The sequence below is a fragment of the Marmota monax genome, unplaced genomic scaffold, assembly GCF_021218885.2.
Source record: "Marmota monax isolate L192 unplaced genomic scaffold, Marmota_monax_Labrador192_F-V1.1 WCK01_AAM20220418_F8-fsc00265, whole genome shotgun sequence".
NCBI lineage: Eukaryota > Metazoa > Chordata > Mammalia > Rodentia > Sciuridae > Marmota > Marmota monax.
Window position 1 is genome coordinate 419787 of NW_026694808.1, and position 20410 is coordinate 440196.

General features: G+C 36.6%; 1 protein-coding gene across 4 annotated transcripts in view; it reads right to left on the reverse strand.

The window, feature by feature from the left end:
* The window catches only part of Naa35 (N-alpha-acetyltransferase 35, NatC auxiliary subunit), a 116178-nt gene extending 110560 nt beyond the window's left edge, over positions 1–5618 (reverse strand). The window contains exons 1-2 of one of the 4 annotated variants that reach the window (XM_046425901.1): positions 5502–5618; positions 4503–4631 (exon numbers count right to left, since the gene is read on the reverse strand). In XM_046425901.1, the coding sequence (XP_046281857.1) occupies positions 4503–4626 (124 nt within the window). In that variant the 5' untranslated portion in view covers positions 4627–4631; positions 5502–5618. Of the gene's footprint in view, positions 1–4502; positions 4632–5368 lie in introns of all 4 variants that reach the window. The other 3 variants (XM_046425903.2, XM_046425904.1, XM_046425902.2) reach the window with 3 other exon arrangements.
* Positions 5619–20410: the final 14792 nt, after the last annotated feature.

A 20410-nucleotide genomic window follows, 5' to 3' on the forward strand; every position in this document is an offset into this window, starting at 1 on the left:
ACCCACTTGAATCAAAGTGTGGAATATGATATGTCAAGAAATTTGTAATGTTTTGAACAACCAACAATAAAAAATTTAAAAATAAATAAATAAATAAATACATTCTGAGCACCTACAAACATCCTGGGTGAAAGTAGGAAACAAGAAGCTTAAGCATCCCACTCTTTAGAAGAAAAAGGAGTATTAGGCAATGGCTGAAGAAACTGGATGGATAACAGGGGCTTTCAACAATGGTACCTTCATTAAAAACCGGAAAGATGAACTAAGGCATCAAAAAGAGAAGAAGATGGGATATGTGCTCCATATCCTCCCACACTACAGTATAAAGAGAATGGATGTGAAGAAGCAGACTTTGGGTTACTTGTATGCCCTAGGTACCCGATGATATAAAAATTCTAAGAGAAGGTGTTGAACATCTATCTATAGTATGAAAGTAATGCAGTAGGCAGAAGAAGTGGGGTATGTTATATGATCATTTACATTTATCTGATCATCTATGTTTAAGTGAAATGTCTAACTTGTGGATTTGTAATTTGGAAAGCACCTAAATATAGAAAACTGAATGGAATACGAAAATCAAAGACACAGGTAGCAAAACGGGATGACATTAAATTATATGACATTTCCTAAAGGACATCTCATATGATCTATCAGGTTAAAAAAAAAAGCAGTGATGGCACCACAGCTCAAATAATTTAGAAAAATATTATGAGCCTCAAGATCAGTTATAGGGAAGATGGAAGGAATGTGTACCACCCTGCCTAACAACAAATAAAAGAAATGATGAAAATTACAAGTTTGTGTTTAATCCAAAGGAATTTCAAGAGCCAATAAAAGAATGAGTAAACATGTGCATAAAAAACAACTTGGTCATCACAAAAGATTAATTTTTTAAATTTTTTTTTTTAGCTGTTGATGGACCTTTATTTTATTCATTTATTTATATGTGATGCTGAGAATCAAACCCAGTGCCTCACACACGTAAGGCAAACACTCTACCACTGAGCCATGATCCCAGCCCACTAAAGATTATTTTATAGTATTAAGAACAAACCAAATCGCCAGAGTATAGCCAAAGGCCATCACAAGAGAGACCACTATGTCAGTTAAAGGAAAGGATGTAACCATACTGTTTTGAATGTAGTTTTTAGAAAGTCACTAGAATACAAGCATAATAAATAATCAATAAATCTGATTATTTCAAAAATAAAAAACGAGTTATTAATGTCATAGGTTCAAGAACTATCAAGAGCCCATACATCCCAAATCTGTATGTAAAAGAAGCTAAATTCTGTATTGATTTTTTAGTTCCAAGATAAAGTGCTAATAAATAGCATATTGCTATAACAATTATCATTAGATAACAAATCACTTTACATCTGTACCACTTGAGAAAGTACAAAAGCTAATATAGTTAGAGTTAATAGGATGGTATGATGTGACAACGAAATAATGTGCCACCCCCTTTCAATCCACACTGAAGTAGAACTTAAACCTTATCTCCTACACAAGGTTCCTTATACAAAGAAACAGTGCTAATCTATGATGTTACAGAAAGCCACAGCAAACCATCTCTCCCCACCAATATTCTAAACTGCTTTCTTAGGTTCAATTCTCCTTAAAATTCCCCAAAAGTAGAGGATAGATATATATGTAAACACACACACATGTATATTTATAGCCAAAAACACATACATACACATGTGTATAAACACAGACACACACACTCACACACATAAGACTAAAATTACATTTAGATGGAACCAAATGCTGCCGACCTGCAGTCTTCAAACTGTCTTCAAACTGTCATATCAAACTGGGTAAACATCATATCCTAGAGTATTCAAATAAGGATAACAAGGTATAGAACTGCCTACTGTCAAATTTACATGACAATCTGGGAGGGAAAGACCTCTAACATACAGGGCAATACAGTGCAAAATGCAAGTTTTTCCATGAATTTCTAAAATAAAACAAAAAATGATAAAGATATCTCTTACTTATGAATGAACTACTTTTAACACCACCCATAAGATTTGGGAAAGGAAGGTTCAGAAGTATTTGTGCTCATTCTCTGCTGTGTTTCTTGTGGGAAATTTAAGAAACATCTCTCATATTCCTTTTTTGTCACTGCAAAATTTACCAATCAAATCACATGAATTTTCTTTGTTCTCTCATATAATCTTTCTAATTCTACCACTATCCTAGTGCAAGAATTTAATACCTCAACCTAAGCTAAGTGCAAAAGTTTGTCTAATATTATACGCTCTCTCCATTCCAATACATCATAAAATATGCTGCTTCCATACACTTTCAACACTAAACAAATATCCATTTCTGAATGGATCAAGTTACTTTACATCCACTATCTCATTTAATTAATCCCTCAAACTCTACAAATACAGAGGAGAAAATTAAGACTCAGATTAAACCATCCGCGGTAACTGAGCTAATAGGTGGCAGACCTGGAACTTTTGCCTACATTTCTCTCAAAAGCTTACTATGTTATTTAATGAGAAGCAACTCTGTCCAAGTCACTATACTAAACACTATGCAACTTTATGCTCAAAACCCTTAAAAAATTTACACTGCTCATAAAACAAGCTCAAACTAAGAAAACAAAACAGAAACACTGAAGACCCTCCTTTGAAAACTGTTTTGTAGTCAAGGTTATTCACTTTCCCAAACATAAAAATCCCACTGAACTCTAGTTCATGTGGTTTCATTTTAATACAGAATAATTCCCTCACTTTCACTTACAGAAATTCGATCATTCCTATAAGGCCCAACTCAATCATATATTCTTACCCATTTAAGTTCACAATTGATAGCCCCTAATATAAAGCACTTAAATTTAGTACAAGATAGGTAACATGCACTTAGTCATCTAAGACTTCTGAGCCAAAAAAACATCTACACTGTAATTTATATTTCTCTCTCTCTGAGACGGATATTTAATATGGGCAACTCTCAGGTAACGTTCTTTCCACTACCTCACTGAAGGCATACTTTAACTAGACACGTATTTCAAACAGTAAAAGGGTAGGCACATGATTTATCATTCAGCTTATACTCAGCTAGCTCCCTTCCACCTACAGCTGCTCAAGTCTTTACTCCACTCCTTCAAAGTACTCTTCAAACACACCCCACCTCATTATCATCAATACCTAAGTTTCTTGGACAAAGAAAAGCCATCCGGTATGAATTCCACTATTATTTCTCCCTATCTACATAAACTTATACCTGTACATTCATCATGCTAACCTCAGTTATTGTGTCCCTATCCTTTTTCCAAGTTCTCTACCACATTCTTGATCCCACCCTCTCTTTAAAGTTTGAGTTCTCACTCTTATCTGATCCTTTCTCTTCCATATCTCCCTAATGCCCTTTCCCCTCAAAAAATAAACATGTTCATCTCTCTATTCATTCCCAAATATTGAACTTACTATATGTCAGACACTGTTTTGTGTGCCAGGGTAACAAATATGATCTCTGCCATTACAGAAGTTATAATCTAGTGAGTGAGGCTGACATTGAATGAAAAATAATAGAAAATGAAGACTTCTGACAAAGACAAGCACTCTGAAGAATATAGAACAGGGTCATTCACTGGGTATGGTGGCACATGCTTGTAATCCCAGCAACCTCCAAGACTAAGGCAGAAGGATCCCAAGTTTCAGGCCAACTTCAGCAACTCAGCAAGACCCTAAGTAACTTAGCAAGAACCTATCTCAAGATAAAAAATTAGAAGAGGGCTGCAGATATGGCTCAGTGGTTAAGCACCCCTGGGTTCAATTCCCTGTACCTAAACAAAACAGGGTGATCAGATTCAGGTCAAACAGAAGAAAAGACAATGAGGGGGTAAATTTGCTAGAATGGTTGTTTTGAAGTCCTCCTGGGGAAGTAACTTTTAAGGCTGAAGACTAAGCTAGTCTGTGAAGACCTGGCATGAAACAATCTAAGATTTAAAAAAAAAAAAAAAAAAAACAATGTTCAAAGGCTCTGAGAAATCACTTTGATATGATTAATAAGAAACTTATGACTGGAACTGGTCTGGCAATGGTACAAAAATTAAGTCCGAATGGTAGGCAGAGATCAGATTTTATAAAGCTGTGGAAAAAAGAGTCTGAATTTTATTCTACCTGCAACAGGAAGCCATTAGAGGATCTTAAACAGGAAATAATGGGATTTGACCATTTTTATTCTTCAAATATACAAAAATACATTTGGCCAACATAATTGTTTTCACAGATAAAAAATTACTGCTGTGTACTCTAATCTGTTACTCCAAGTTAGAGGAATTTAATAGAAAAAAATTATCTCAACATCTGTTATTTAATGCTACATTTAATGCATATTGCCTTTAATAAGTGTGGTTAGCAAACCATAAACCAGAATTACCTGTTGATTCTTTTTTTCATTTATCAAGGTAAGTCTAAAAAGCAATCATGATTTTACCCCTTCACAGCTTATGAACTTCTAATCTGAAAATTCAAACTCACCTCGACAAGCTTCTTCAAAATCTTGGGTTATGTCCACCCAGCTTGTATTGCTTTTTTCCATTTTTTCAGGGATAGTGAGCTCCCATCCTGAATCATCATCATCTACAGAAGCTTTCATAACCATTATGCCTGTAAAATTAACACTGGTATAAGAGAGAAGATGTAGCTTTCAGGTGAAGAGTATGTACAAAACTGTGTTTAAGTACTGGATGAAAGACTTACTAAACTCTAAAAGCAGAACTCTTCTGAGGATGGTACTGTTTAAAAAAAAAAAAAAAGCACTACCTAATGCGATGAAATTCCACGTTTATCATCACTGCTGCTCCTCATTTACTAATAGTGCACCACATGCCAGGGCTCATAGATTGTCTTGCACTACTTAAGAAGAAAAAATCACAAACCATCCCACCACCGGTCCAAAAAGAATCAACTCCAGAGATTTAAACTTTCAATACTGGCCACAAATAGCCAAAGAACAATTCAAAGTACCCTTTCGCAGGTCAGGACTTCAAACTACAACTACTCTCGTCAAGGTAGACTTCACCTGGGCAGAACTCACTGGGCCAACCTCTCCAGGGCCCAGGGGTAGGGTACAGCCTGACCGGGGGACAAAGCCTGCGGGCACGCAACGCAGAGTCCCACCAGCCAGGCTCACCGCGGAGGCGCACCTGAGGCGGGGACCCTCACCACGTCCGCCACACCCGGGTCAGCCCGGCCCAGCCCCGGCCCCACAGCGCGCGGAAGCAAGGACAGGGTTGTCGCCGCGCAGGAGGGCGGGCACACCAGGGCCGGGTCGTCACCGAGTAATACCAGGCAAGACCGGGGCCTCGACGGACTCAGGGCACCGGGGAGCCCTAGGCTCCTACCTGAAGCGCAAAGGGAGGGCCGGGGCCGCAGGGTGACCTGGCGTCCCCAGGGTCTGCCAATCGGGCAGGGGGCTGCAGCTCTGGGACACGCAAGCGATGGGGGTCTCAGTGGCTCCGCAAGGGCGGTCCCTACCTACTTCTCCCGTGGCCACCCGCGCCGCCACGCACCGTCCGGACCGCGGAAATAACGACGCCGCCGTCGCCGCCGCTGCCCCCTCCCCTCTCAGCCCAGCCCGACCGGCCGCGTGCGCGCATGCGTACGCCTGGTGCGCGCGACCCCGCCCCCTCTCCCTTACTCCCGGGGACTTCGCGCTCCCCGGCCACACCCCCTCCTCGCCACCGCCACCGATCGGTCGATGGCGGAAGTCTTCTCTTCTCGCGGAATTAGAGCTAATCGCGAGAACGGAAGTCACATTCCTTTCCCACCTTGTCCCGAGTAGTGGGCGTGTTTCTGTAAGGGGCGGAGCCTGGGACCTCAAAGCCCGCCCTGTATGGCGCTGAAAAGTGACGGAAGGAAGCCAAGGAGGTTCCCGAAGATCTGGGAGGTGAAAAACCTGAATGAATATCTCGGCTCCAACAGCTCCATGATACTGGTACTATTTGACACTGGGTGTATATTTTCTAGACAGCGTTTGAGAGTTCCCTAAAGGAAAAGAAAAACAAAATATCACCAGTCAAGTCAACCATTTTTGTTCTTAAAATTTATGAATAAAATGATCAGTTTTTAAATAGAGTTATATAAATAGACTGGCACAGATTAGAAGCAAATCATGACCATTGTAGAACCACTAGAATGTCCAAAATTTTAAGATTATCGATATTGACAAGGATCAGAGCATCTGGACTTCTTACTCATGGCTGGTGGTACTGCAGAATAGGACCACTTTGGAAAACTGCCATTTTCTTATAATCATGTACTCATGATCCAGTAATTCCATTCCTAGGATTTACCTAGAATTAAAACGTAGCGACACAAATGTTTGTACATTAATTTTCATAGTAACTTTTAATTTTAATAGTATAAAACTGGAAACCCAGTGATCCATCAACTGGTGATTGGATAAATAACTTGTGGTGCATTCAATAAAATGAATCCATACAATATAGTGAATATTAATTATCAATGAAGAGGAATCACCAACAGGAATGAATCTCCAAAGTACATTGAGCAAAAGAAACCAGTCACAAAAGAAGTATGATTCTATTTACAATAAACTCTAAAGAAAGACAAATCTTATCTATACTGACAGAAAGATAGATCGGGGCTGCTCAGGGGTCAAGAAATAATTAACTTGGATAGAGTTTGATTTGAGGTGGTAGAAACTATATCTTGACTAAGGTTACAATTATATGGGTGAATGCATTTCAAAAATTCACTGAAAAATAGACTTAAGAGCCTGGCACAATTGTGCACCCTTGTAACCCAGTAGATTGGGAGGTGGAGGCAGGAGTATTGTGAGTTCAAAGCCAGCCTCAACAAAATTGACGCACTAAGCAACTCAGTGAGACCCTGCCTGTCTCCAAATAGAGTACAAAATAGGGCTGGGGATGTGGCTCAGTGGCTGAGTGCCTGAGTTCAATTCCCACTACCAATAAGTGTGTGTGTGTGTGTGTGTGTGTGTGTTTAGAATGTGTGCATTTTGTTGCCTGTAGGTCAAATCTCAATAAGGTTGATTTTTAAAAATTAAAAAAGTACATCTTGTCTCTTACAGAATAAGAGAGTTTCTTGGGTAGGCACTTTGCCTTGTTTTGATCAAAACTGTATCCCCAGCACTTAAGGCAGTGGTTGACTTGCAGTAAATACTAAGAAATACATTGATAATGAGAATGTAGAAAAAATTACAGTAAAACAGAAACAGCCTATTTCTCCAAAACTGATGATTTTTGCAGAAGCCATAAGATATTTAGAAAAGGATGAACTGACTACATCTGAATTGTGCAGTATTATGTGTTGATTGTGACTGGTAAAAAACAAACTCATTTTGGATGGAAGAAAGACTGCTTCAGAACTTAAATGTATATGTATTTGAAATAACATACATTTCAAATACAATACATAAATATATTTCAAATTTATACCACCAGAACTGGGCACTTAAGTAAAACAAAATTTTCTTTAATAAAACTATAATATATTTGAAATCCAAATTCAATTCACAAGTTCTAATTGACATAGGAATTTGGGGATACAGAGAAAGAAAGATACATTGAGTACAAAGGAAAAGCACCTACGAACCACTGGAGTGCAGGAAGCACCCAAAGTGCAAAGTAAGCAACTCTTCAACAACCCAGCTGTCTTCCCTGACCTGCATACTTACCCACACAAAGTAACAGGATGTGAGGACAATGTGCAAGCAGGAGGAAAACTAACAGGTTATTGTGTAACTCTACCCTGATTTTACTTACAGTTCAGCCCCTAGCTACTATCCCTCTATAAATATTTATACTCCAGACCAAGGAGCTGCTTATCCCTCTTAAGATGACCCACAAATCCCCTTGAATATTGTCATGAGCCACCTATGTCATTAACACAAATCAAACATGTTTGATTTGTCTTTCAACAAAATCAGAATTTATAGGATAATAATAACTTCATGGGCTACACTATATTCTCAATGGCAACTCACTCAATATTGGTGGGTCACCTGGTTGTCATAAGCCAGGCAATCAAGGGTTCTTTTATTCTAATTTAATTTCTAATATATATAACATTCAAGTCACACATCATACTTCACACAAATATATGTACGTATATTTGTTTTATATATATATGATTATTTTATACATATATGTTATAGAAAATAAGAAAGGCAGCCACAGGGGTTACAGGCTGAACTGAGAGCAAAGAGAGAAGAGATATGAGGGCAAGAACTCATTGTATATGGATAGATAAGATTATGTACCAGGCCAGGGCTTGGTGGCATGTGCCTGTAATTCTAGCAATTTGGGAGGCAAAGACAGGAGAATCACAAGTTTGAGGCCAGCCTCAGCAATTTAGTGATGCTCTAAACAAAAAGTGAGACCCTGTCTAAACAATATAAAGGGCTAGGGATGTAGCTCTGTACTAAAGTGCCGTATCAAACAAGAAAAAGAGAGAGATTACAAACCAGTCAAAGAACCTCTTCAGGGCACAGAACTGTGTAGGAACTTATTCTAAGCATGTTTTCGAAAGCAGATTGAGATATTGGCGTGGAGTAGACCCTGTGTGATCATCATAGGCAGGAGAATCTGCTAAACCCAAGATCAGAGATTCAAAAGTTCATTGCTGTGGTGATTTTCCTGGGCAAGGATCTAGATGAGTGACCAGGTTACAGGGTAAGGGTGCCACCTTATCCATTCTCAGGGTACTTCTCCTTTTATGAGCCTTGAGTGAGGTTGCTTCATTCAATAGTCTGGTTTGTTTCATAAGCTCATGGGCCTAGTTTTTCTGACATGAGTTTGATATATTCATGCATTTTTGTGCTTCTCATTAATTTGATAAGTCCAAAGGTATTCATTTTTTAGCTTGATAAATTTATCAGTTTGTGCCTTATGATTGTGCTAGGCAGACAGTGGTTGTTTACTTGTACAAACAAGGTATAGAATCATTTCACCTAAGCACTTAAACTCAAAATGGAGTAGCTTGTACCACAGTACTGCATTACAAAATGGAGTAACTCAGTTTTAGGCACAGCTTGAAAACTGCTGTTCTACACATCCCGGAATAACTCTTAGCAGGTCACAGATTGCTCTCTAGAAATATGTATTCCTTGCTTTACCCCCAAAGACTTCTCAATCTCTAGATAACCCACATTCTCCCTTGAATGTGTCTCTGCTTTACTAAATAAATTTATCTGTGCCTCTAACTGATGTATCCTTAAATTCATTTCTGCAGTGTTGAACAAGAACCCCACTTGTCCTGAGTCTCCAGGACTCCTCACACCTCCTCCAGTGATACAATTACCTCTCTGCTTTAAAAACCATCTGTCTTGAGAAGCAAAGTTTTAACTTGTGATGACATCCTACATTTCCTAGTGTTGGAAAAGCAATGAGCATTTTAGGCATACACTAGTGATTAATGAATGCGAAGGAACTGATTGACAAATAGTTAGTCTGCCTAAACAACACACAGAGCAGATGGACATTTTTTTTTTTAAGATGGACATTAAATAGTGAATCGGCAGAAAACGTAGCTGGATATCACCATACTGGGCTGACACCAGGGAATAGTGTGACATCACTTTGATGAGAGTCAAACTGCAAGGCAAAATGAAGTTAACATTTGACTATATTTGATTTACTGCAATATAAAAGAAATGAAGCTGTCTAAAAGACTATAGGCAGCTCAAAAAAATGTATTCAGAAAAGGGAACAGAAAAAATAAAAATAATCTGCTGTATCATGGGATAGACAGAAACATGATGTTACCATTTTAAATTTTTAAAAAGTCTTGCATTACATATATCTTAAGAATACATATGGGGCTGGAGTTATGGCTCAGCAGTAGAGCGCTCGCCTTACATGTGTGAGGCCCTGGGTTCAATCCTTAGCACCACATAAAAATAAATAAATAAAATAAAAGTATTAAAAAAAAGAATAGCTTTAAAAAAAAAGAATACATACTAATTCAATAAAATTATTATAAAGTTAAAATAAATTTTTGTATTAAGGTATAATGAATAATTATCCTCTGATGCTTATGACATTTCAACATTATAAATATTACATTCTTCTCACACATTATTTTTAATTAGATATTCTTATCAATTACTACTGATTGCCACTGTTAACTAGCCTTATTGTTTTTGTTTAAAGAAGAGCATTTATGTAACAGAAAATTTAAAATTCAAATGTATAATTTCAAATAAACATTTTTTTCCATAACGTTATGTTAAAATGACAACACATATATGTATAATTATTTACATTTTTCTAGTATGTCTGTGCCCCAACTGATTCACTAAAAAGGTATTTGTCCTACTTCACTGAGGGAATGTATTATAATTTATCCAAATTCTCTGTTAATAGATAATTAGGTTTTCAGGATTTTGCTATTAAAAAATGCTCCGTGGATATCTGTGTAGATACGCCTTGTTGACTCAGAGAAACACAAAGAGGTAATGTAAGTAACATCAGGTTGTATTTGGGAATAGCATTGTAATGGGAATAGCAGAGCCTTGTAGAAGTATGCATGTGTGATAGTATACTATTGATAATATTTGAAGAGGTTCAGGCAAGGGGAAGATTTTAAAGACAAAATGAAGAGAATTAAATGAAGTATTTTGAATCAATAATCTTTGGTGATGTCAATTAATAACAACAGTAGCATCAGTCAGAGGTTGAACAAACAACTGTTCTACTGGGCAAGAGTCTTGTAGAAGTACTTCTTGTTCAAGATTATGATTCTAGCAAATTCTTTTGTGATAGTTACTAGTAGGCAATCATGTGTAAGAACTCTTCCTTTATAATATCCTGGCTTTATTTATTTTTATCTAAGGGTTGACACAGGAGACTCCATTTTTGACAACTTTTGCTACCTTTTCATAGTTTTGCCAGTCAATGTTTCAGCTAAGTTTTTACAACTAGGAATTTAGAATCTAAGTAAGCATGCATATGGAATTTTGCTCTTGACAAGTTCCCCTCTATGGAGTGTGTTCCTTTTTTATTTCCACTAACAATGCATGAGAGTGTTCACTTTCCTATAGCCTTATCAATACAGTATATGGTCAAACTCCTCAAATTTTGACAAACTGCTAAGTGATGAAAATGGTATCTCTATAGTTCCTTAAATGGAGTTAAGTTTGGTCAAAATCTGTCTCTGAAATTGGGTGATAAAATTTAGCTCAAAGCAGCTGCCAAACATAGTAAATTGTGTAAACAAATTGTAAACAAAGGTTTGGGATGCAACCTATCCTGTGTATTCCCCTACAGTCCTCCATTGTACCCTAGTTCACCACCACTGAGGAGCACATGAGTAATAAAATGTCCAGACCTCTCCATTGAGTCCTTCAAGTTCTTCTTTTGGGCTGGATAAACAGTACACTTGAAGCATCTTCAGCCCTGGGGTTGAACAGAGTTACATCTTGTGCCTTTTATTTTATTTATTTATTTGGTTATTTATTTATATTTAATTTTTTGAGATAGTGTTTGCTAAGTTGCCAAGGTCTCAAACTTGTGATTATTCTGCCTTGGCCTCCCCAAGAGCTGGAATTATAGGCATGACCCACCATGCTGACCTCTTTTCTACTTTTAAAAAGCTCTATATATTAAACTTGGGATTTAAGTTATAAATTTTAAGCCAGTGTGCCCTACTTTGTTTGTTGTACTTTCAATGTGAAAGTACTTTTTTAGTCAATTTTAGCAATAATGATATAATTTAGAACAGGTATATTATTGTGACCCAATGAGAAAATGATGCAAAAGAATTGGGCCCCAAATTTACTCCTGAGGAACCCCAACATCTAGAGTCATGCAGAGGCAGAGGCCATAGAAAAGATTCTGAGAATAACATCAAAGCAGAAGAAAACTAGGAAAGTGTGATTCACTGAATCAGAGAGACATATCAACTCTCTCTAGTTCCCTACATAACAATACACGTACATAACATAACTTAAAATAATTGTTTCCATTTTCAAAACCGTTTCAGCTGGGCATGGTGGCTCATGTCTGTTATCCCAGCTGCTCAGGAGGCTGAGGCAGGAGGATTGTGAATTCAAAGCCAGCCTCAGCAAATTAGCAAGACTCTAAGCAACTTAGCAAGACCCTGTCTCTAAATAAAATATAAAACAATTTGGGGGTATGGCTTAGAGGGTATACGCCGCTGGGTTCTATCCCTTGTACAAAAAAAAAAAAAGCCTTTTCAAAATAACATTTGTAAATAATTTTCCCATGTTTCTGTGCCAGTTATTCTTAAAATATACTTGAATATAATAAGATTTATGTTCACTGGTATTATAAAGAGGAATATATAATGTGAAATTAAGACAAAGAATCTGTTTGATTCACAACTGGAAGGAGTAGCTAATGAAGAATCTAAGTATCCACTCTAATGATCTTTCTTACAAAATGACTAGCAAAATAATTTGAAAATTAGCCACATATTTTGGTAAATGTGTAGATGTTATTAGCAACTTTTAGTACAGCTCTAGCCTTTTTCCCTCTAGGGACATTCAAGAAGTAGAATTGCTACAATATATGAAATTTGAGTTGACAGAGACTATAGGAGCCATACACAGTGTCAGAATCTCTGGCATATGCTAAAGAATTCCAAGAAGCATCCTAACATATAGATGCTACAAGAATCTAAGATAAACCCTTCATTGGTATTATAAAGAGGAATACAGTGAAAACAGAGGCAACCTAAAAGCTCTCTGCAAGGCATTTGCAGTCACTCTTTTTGGAAATCAAGGTACACTAAGATATTAAAAGCTTACATTTTAGAATTTTTGTACTAGCTTTCACTTGTGCACATCCTTTTTGCTCTGCTAATGACAAATTGTGTTTATGTAGTAGAAAGGTTATCTACAACATAGACCTCTAAAAATGATCCCTGGAAGCTTCTCATGGTGCTGGACCCATATGAGAAAAATATCAAGAAGAAAAATCACCTCTTTGACCACACAGTCTATCACTGCATTCCAAACTCTACTTATTCTTCAGTTCTGATGCTTTTTTTTAAAATTATTCCCTAATTCTTAACTCAGTAACATGTAAGGGCCTTTTTTTTTTTTTTTTTTTTTTGGTACCAAGCACTCCTCTGTGTTACAAAACTACCTGAACAACATTTTGTGTTTTTTTGCGGGGGTTGGGGGGGACTTTTCTTCTATCCTTTTAAGTTAGGGTCTGGTGGCCTGTGAATTAAACTGACATAACATAGATTATCAGGAGTTTTTTAAAAAAAGGTTATTTAAATACATATGGAAGCTAACAAAAAATGAGCTAGTTCACAAAATATTAGAATTTAGGGGGTTGGGGATGTAGTTTAGTGGTAGAGTACTGGCCTTAGGTTCAATTCCTAGTACTGCAAAAATAGAATAGATGATTGAAATTAGAAGCTTGTATACCAAACTTACTAAGGAAAAATGAGGGGGGAGAAAAGATATCTATAGGAATAACAAATGGGTTTTTTAGGAAAGACAAATGGAATTTTGGGAGACACAAAAGTTTGTGATGATGTTCCTTTACATGGGTACAAGTGGCCTTTCATCTTCTTCATGGCCAAAAATGCCCCCAAAAGAGAATTTATGTTAACTTCATTTTCCAGAAGTTACCTTTTTTAGTCAGAGAGGGAAGCTCAGAGAAGGCTTCTTTCTGTTTTTCAGATGTCTTTAACTTTAAATAATCTTCATAATCAAATCAAAGGTTCTGAGCAGATCCCCACAACATGCTAAAAAACACACGATAGCAAGAAAAATATGTATAATAAAAGACAGAATGACAGAAGAGATGAAGAAAAAAAGACATACAAAAGGCAAACATAATTTTAATTTTAAAAGCAAAGATCAAAATGGATGATTAAATAAACTAAAAGAATACAAACTTGACGATGTAAAAAAAAAAAAAGCTTTGGAAGTCAATAAACTAAATGAACACAGGAAAAATAAAATGGAATAATAAATCCAATAGGTTCAGCTAAGAGTGTGTACAAAAAGGAAATAAGTGGAATGCAGATAAGCAACAAAGACATGCAATGCTGAGTTAGGGATTAAAGGTTGTTCCTTGGGAGTGGCCAGCACTGCAAGATGTTTTCAATTCCCTCTGGAGGGGTGTGGAGTTCTCAGGGGAGAGGGATTAGGATTTAGAGCATTAAAAGCAGACAGTACCTGTCAGTCCTCCAGACAGTATCTGGAAGTAGTTAAAAAAGCTACAGTTTAATCATGATCTCCATCTTGATTCATTATTGTATAATCTGAAATTTCTTTTTGGTGGGCATGGTTATTGAATGTCAGCATGTTACACAGAGCAATAGACCTGAATCGGAGTTATTTCAGGTCTATTATTTTGTAGGTATGCAAATGTAACATCTACTTACAGAACTTTCTCTACAAAGAAAGAGAAGCAGAAGACTGGAATGAGAAGATATAAAGGTTAAGAGCAGAGACTCTGGAATAAGAAAATCTCTGGGTTAAAATCAAAGTTCTGTCATTAAGTTGGTTTGTACGTGTTTCCACTTCTAAAACTTTTAGTTGACAACAACAGTACCAACCTTACAGGGCAATTTTGAATATTAAATGAATTAATTAAAATGGATTAAGAGCATGGAACATAACTAGTGCTACACTATTTTGGCTCATTCAGACTGCTATAACAGACTGGGTGGCTTAAAAACAACATAAATCAATGACTCACAGTTCTAGAGTGTGGAAAGTCCAAGATCAAGGCATTAACAGATTCTGTGTATGGCAAGGGCTGGCTTCCTAGTTCATAGACCATGAGTTCTTACACGGAAGAAGGGCCAGAGAACTCTGAATTTCATCCTATATGGGCATTAATCCCATTCACAAGGGCCCATCCTCATGTCCTAATCATCTCACAAAGGCCATCACACAGGGGATTAGGTTTCAACATATGAATTAGGAGGACATAGGCATTCAGTCTATAACATAAATAAGCATTTGTTAAGTTAGAAGAAAACAAAGGAAAAGGAGGAAATTAACACATAAGGAAACTGCATTTTTCACCACTCCTAAAATTGTGAATCAAACATTTGCATTAAAATCAGAGATATAGCACTATTCTTAAGTCAATGCCCAATTTCTTCTCCTTTCTGGGTTTGACAGTGGGGGTAGCCCTTGACACCACTAGAAAATACTGGTAGACAGGAAGAAAAGGCAGAATCAGTGGCTGCCTTTAGGTTTTTTAGAACGTAATAAAGCATGGTGAATGGCAATTCTAGTATATTAGTTCCTCTAATTGCTGCTGAGACTGGGGGAAAGGTAACTGCAGAAGGATTTAAATATGCATAATTTTCAGACGTATAACCCGACTCCTTTCACCTGCACTTTTGTTAGTTATATGACAAATACTAGTATAATTGTTGAGAGAGAACCAAGACTACACATCAAGTGAGAGCCTGGTCAGAGTGTGGGATTTCTTGTAAAAACCATAGTAATCAAGAATAACTAATACTGGGAAAAGTTCCCTTAAAATGAGACAAGGTTGAATGGGAATAAACTTTCATAGAAAGAGTGGAAAAAAGTTTTTGATGGAAATTTATCTTGATATATGCTATGGTTTGGAGATGATTTGAATGTCTCCCCCAAAGGTTCATGTCTTGGGAGGGTGACTGGAGGGAAGTACTTAGGTCTTTGAGGGTATTGCCCTCAGATGGAATTGATGTAGTTCTTGTGGGACAGTGTGAGTTCTCACGAAAGTGTTGTTATAAAAGAACAATTGTAGTCCTTCTCAACTTTGGTTTTTCTGTCTCACCATGTGATCTCTCCCACTTACATGTGCTCCCACCGTAATGCCATACACAATAATGTGATGCAGCCGATGGGCGCCCACTCTGGAGCTGCCACCATGCTGATTGGATTCTGAGCCTACAAAAGTGTGAACTAAATAAACCCCTTTTCTTTACATATTATGTGGAATCTAATATTTCATGATAGGAATAAAAAAACTGACTAATGAAAAATATTAAACTAAAAAAATGGAGAAATTTATCTTATGTTGAATAAAATTGAGGGCATATGTTCAACTAGGCATTGAATCAGAGAATGAGTAAAGAATAAATTAAGTATTGATTTTTTCAGGGTAGTAGGAGATGACATTTTTCATAATTGAATTTCATATCACGAGTATTTTTGCAAAAATACTTAAAGATGTCATCAGATTTCTCAAGTTTTTTTCTGAATTCTTTGATAATTAATTCATTCTCTTTTGAAGTTCCTCTCATATCTTAATTACCTTTATTATATTTTCCCTCACTTATTAACTGTCACCAGATTATGTGGCATCTTCTCTCTTAAATAAATTTTGCTTCCCTTCATAAAGTTGTTACTGCAAGTGTTAATAATGAATATTAAGAAATAAATTCTTCTTAGAATAATTTTTGGTTTAATCTTCTGAGAAAGTATAAATAATATTGTCTTCAATATCAGTCATTTCATATTTTTAAAGCATTATTAACACTTAAAAATTAAAAGTAGGGCTGGAGTTGTGGCTCAGAGGTAAAGCACTTTCCTAGCATGTGTAAGTCACTGGGTTCAATTCTCAGCACTGCATAAAAATAAATGAATAAAATAAAGGTCCAAAAAAATTAAAAGTATACCATTCCTGAAATTGCTTAAAATTTTTGTTTCTAAATATTAGAGAAAAATTCAAGAACTGGAATGTGTTCTGGTATGCGCACTTTAGTGAAAGTTTACAAACTGGTATATCTTGGGCACATATGACTATATGACAATTTAACAGTTACAGTGAGAACAAATGAAAATATTTGATAAATGGCAATATGTCCAAGACTTATGAAAGATTGAGTACTGTCCACATTTTTGTTGTTAATTAACTTGTGTCCCAATTTAAAATCAAACAAGAATGTAGCCAAAGACACATTTACACAAGCAGCATTTGATGAGGCTACAGTAATTAAAAATTGACCAGTAAAACTGGAAATAGAAGTTAGCCAATTCATTTTCTTCTTTAAATCCTCAGCAACCCCCAATCCATACATTAGACTACAGCATCCTGAAGCAGGTGCTAAACATGTTCATATGTTGCATCTAAAAGTGAATGCCTCCAACCATAACTATTTTATTATAAAATGTGACCGTTTTTCAGTTTTAAACAAGTTTTGAGCACCAGCCAAAAAGGAACTGTGCTAGAGCTGCAGTTTCTCCTGTATCATTTTAGTCTCCGCATAAGTATTACCTCTTCAAAGTCTTTCTCTGACCCATTCATATTGCACTCTGTATTAGTCAGTTTCACTTTACTATAATGAAATGTCTGAGGCAATTAATTTATAAAGAGAAAATGTTTATTTAGCTCATGGCTCTGGAAGTTCTAATCCAAGATTGGGGTGCCTCATTGCTTTGCAGTGGCAATGACACCAGATATCAATGGCAAGATGTACAGGACAGAGCTAACTGTTCACTTCATGAACCAGGAAGCATAGAGAAACAGGAGGAGAATGAGGTCGTGTACACCTGCAATGGCCCAAGGATCTCTCTCTAGAACCCACCTCCAAAAGATCCCACAGCACCTCCCAATAACACCACCCTGGAGACTAAGCTCTATATGCTTGTATTTTGGGGTGATGCTACCCATATTCAAACCTCAGCACACTCCTACATCAGTTTATCTCATCAGCCTGTCCCATCGCCTTTTACTATTGGAAATTATATGTATCTAGTTCATTCATCTTTGGTTATTTCCTGCCTTTCTTCAAGAATATAATTCCCACAAAGACAAGGACTATATGAATTCTTATTCACTGTTTTGCACCTAGTACATAGGATATCAAATTTGTTGAACCAGTTAATGAACTACAAGGTTTCTATAAGAAATAGCTAAATTAATACATTGAAGGTTGAATGAGTCCCAAAATTTCATTGAAATAGTTGCATTGAAGTATTAATGTTCAAAAGATTAGATTCAATTATTTATAGAATGCAGTGCAAACATCAGATCCATGATCTTTTCTAACCCCAAGATTCCATTATTCCTGCACTGGGAAGCTACATTTGGAACAAGGACCAACATTTGTATGCAAACTCAACATTCTATTTCTTAAAAATTCATATGCTATTCAAAGAAAAGAGACTAGACACCAAATACGTGGATTGAATGAAAGTTGCTTTTAACTAGAAGCAATTTTTATTCTTAAAGTCAATAGAAGTTGCACACTCATTTAACTCTAGAAATGGAATTCTATTCAATACTCTAATCTTTGAAAAAGTGTTATGGTTTGGATATGAAGTGTCCCCAAAACTGTCAGAATATTTAGAGGTAAAAGGACTTGATTATGAGAACTGCAACCTAATCGTTCCATCCTAGTTTGAATGGACTGACTGGTATTAACTGTACACAGGTGGGGCGGGGCTGGAGGAGATGGGTCACTGAGGGTGTGCCCTGGAAGGGTGCATGTTCCCTGCAGCTCCTCACCCTCCCTCATCCTGCTTCTTGATCCCACCATGAGTTGAGCAGCTTTTTTATGCTGGGCCCTTCCACCACGATGTGCTGCCTCATCTTGTGCCCAAAGCAATGGAGTTGGTCATCTATGTACTGAGATCACTGAAACTATGAGCACAAATAAACTTTTCCTTCTTTAAGTTGTTCTTGTCTGGTATTTTAGTCACAGTGATGCCAAAACTGACAAAAAACAAAGAGCGATCCACACAACTAATATAAACATACATGTCTAAGAATATTACAATTATTTTACAGTAAAATTAGCATTTCATTTGGAGTAATTAATAGTTTCTCCTTTTAGCATATATTGTAAAATTTTAGTATATATGATAAATTTGGTTATAATAGTTCCCTGGAAATAAGGACCTAAAAACAGCATACTACAGGGACACAGCCACATCAATGTTTATAGCAGCATAATTCACAATAGCTAAACTGTGGAGCCAACCTAGATGTCCTTCAGTGGATGAATGGATTTAAAAAGTGGCATTTATACACAATGGAATATTACTCAGCAATAAAAAAGAATAAGATCATGGGATTTGTAGGGAAATGAATGGCATTAGAGAAGATTATGCTAAGTGAAGTTAGCCAATCCCCAAAAAACAAATGCCAAATGTCTTCTCTGATATAATGGGGGTGACTCAAAATGGGGTTGGGAGGGAGAGCAAGGGAGGAAGATTACCTCTAGATAGGGTATAGGGGTGGGAGGGAGAAGGGGAATAGCATGGATGGTGGAAGGAGTGGGTCATCATTATACAAAATACATGTATGAAGATGAATTTGGTATCAACATACCTTATATACAATCAGAGATATGATAAATTGTGGTATAAAGGTGTATTAAGAATTGTAATGCAATAATAATAATAATAATAATAATAATAAAGCTCATGTAAAAAAATAAAAAATAAAAAGATTGGGTTAAAAAACAGTAAAAATAAATAAATATACACATATGTGTTTGTATACACACACATATATTTATGAAAATTTAAGGAAAATGATAGATATTTAATTATTTCTTTAAAGGAAGGAAGATACAGAATTCAGCTATATATAGCATACACTTAAAAGTATTAAGAAGGAAAGAAAAGAAAGGAAGAAAGAAATTGTAATTCATAAATATGTAAAATTTTTATTTGTCAATTAAAAATAAAATAAAACATAGGTGGGCATGGTTACAATTCTAAAAACTCAGGAAGCCTAGGCAAGAGGTATTGTAAGTTTAAGGTCAGATTCAGCAACTTAGCAAGATATTTAGCAATTTAGCGACACCCTGTCTCAAGATTTAATAATAATAATAATAATATAAATTAAATTAAACCTAAAAAAAAGAAATGTGAGCTAGCTATGCAAGCAGATGTATTAATGTGTAAATCTGCATACCTTCAGAATGCCAACTAATGGATCCAAGGTCAATTTAGAGAAACCGCTCCAATGTCTGTTTTGAATCACAGTCATGAAAAATGTTCTATTTAACAGTTTTATCAGGAAATGAGATGAAAATAGAAAGAATGCTTTTGGTCTCATTTCCGAACGATATGAAACTGATAAAAGTGCCAACATGATGCATAATTGAAGCAGAACTCAAAAGCAATTCAAAGGACTGAATCAATGGGCCAACTGAAAAGGTGGCTCTTTAATTTAGAACATGATCCTGTAAAAATTATTAAGAAAAAAAACTGGGCTGCTCTCTCTGCTGACACTGATGCCACTGCTTCCACCCAGAGATCCTTTGTCAGGGTGCCTGCAGGTTTGATTGCACATGGCCACCTCCATATTGGGACATTAGCCAGGACCTGGGGGGCATGGGTGCCTACAGGTTTGTTGCCACTACCATCTCAGGGCACAGCCTCCTCTGTCTGGGGACACCGGCCAGGGCCTGGAGGTTCAGTATTGGTGTGCCTGTGGGTTTGGCTGTGCCTAAGG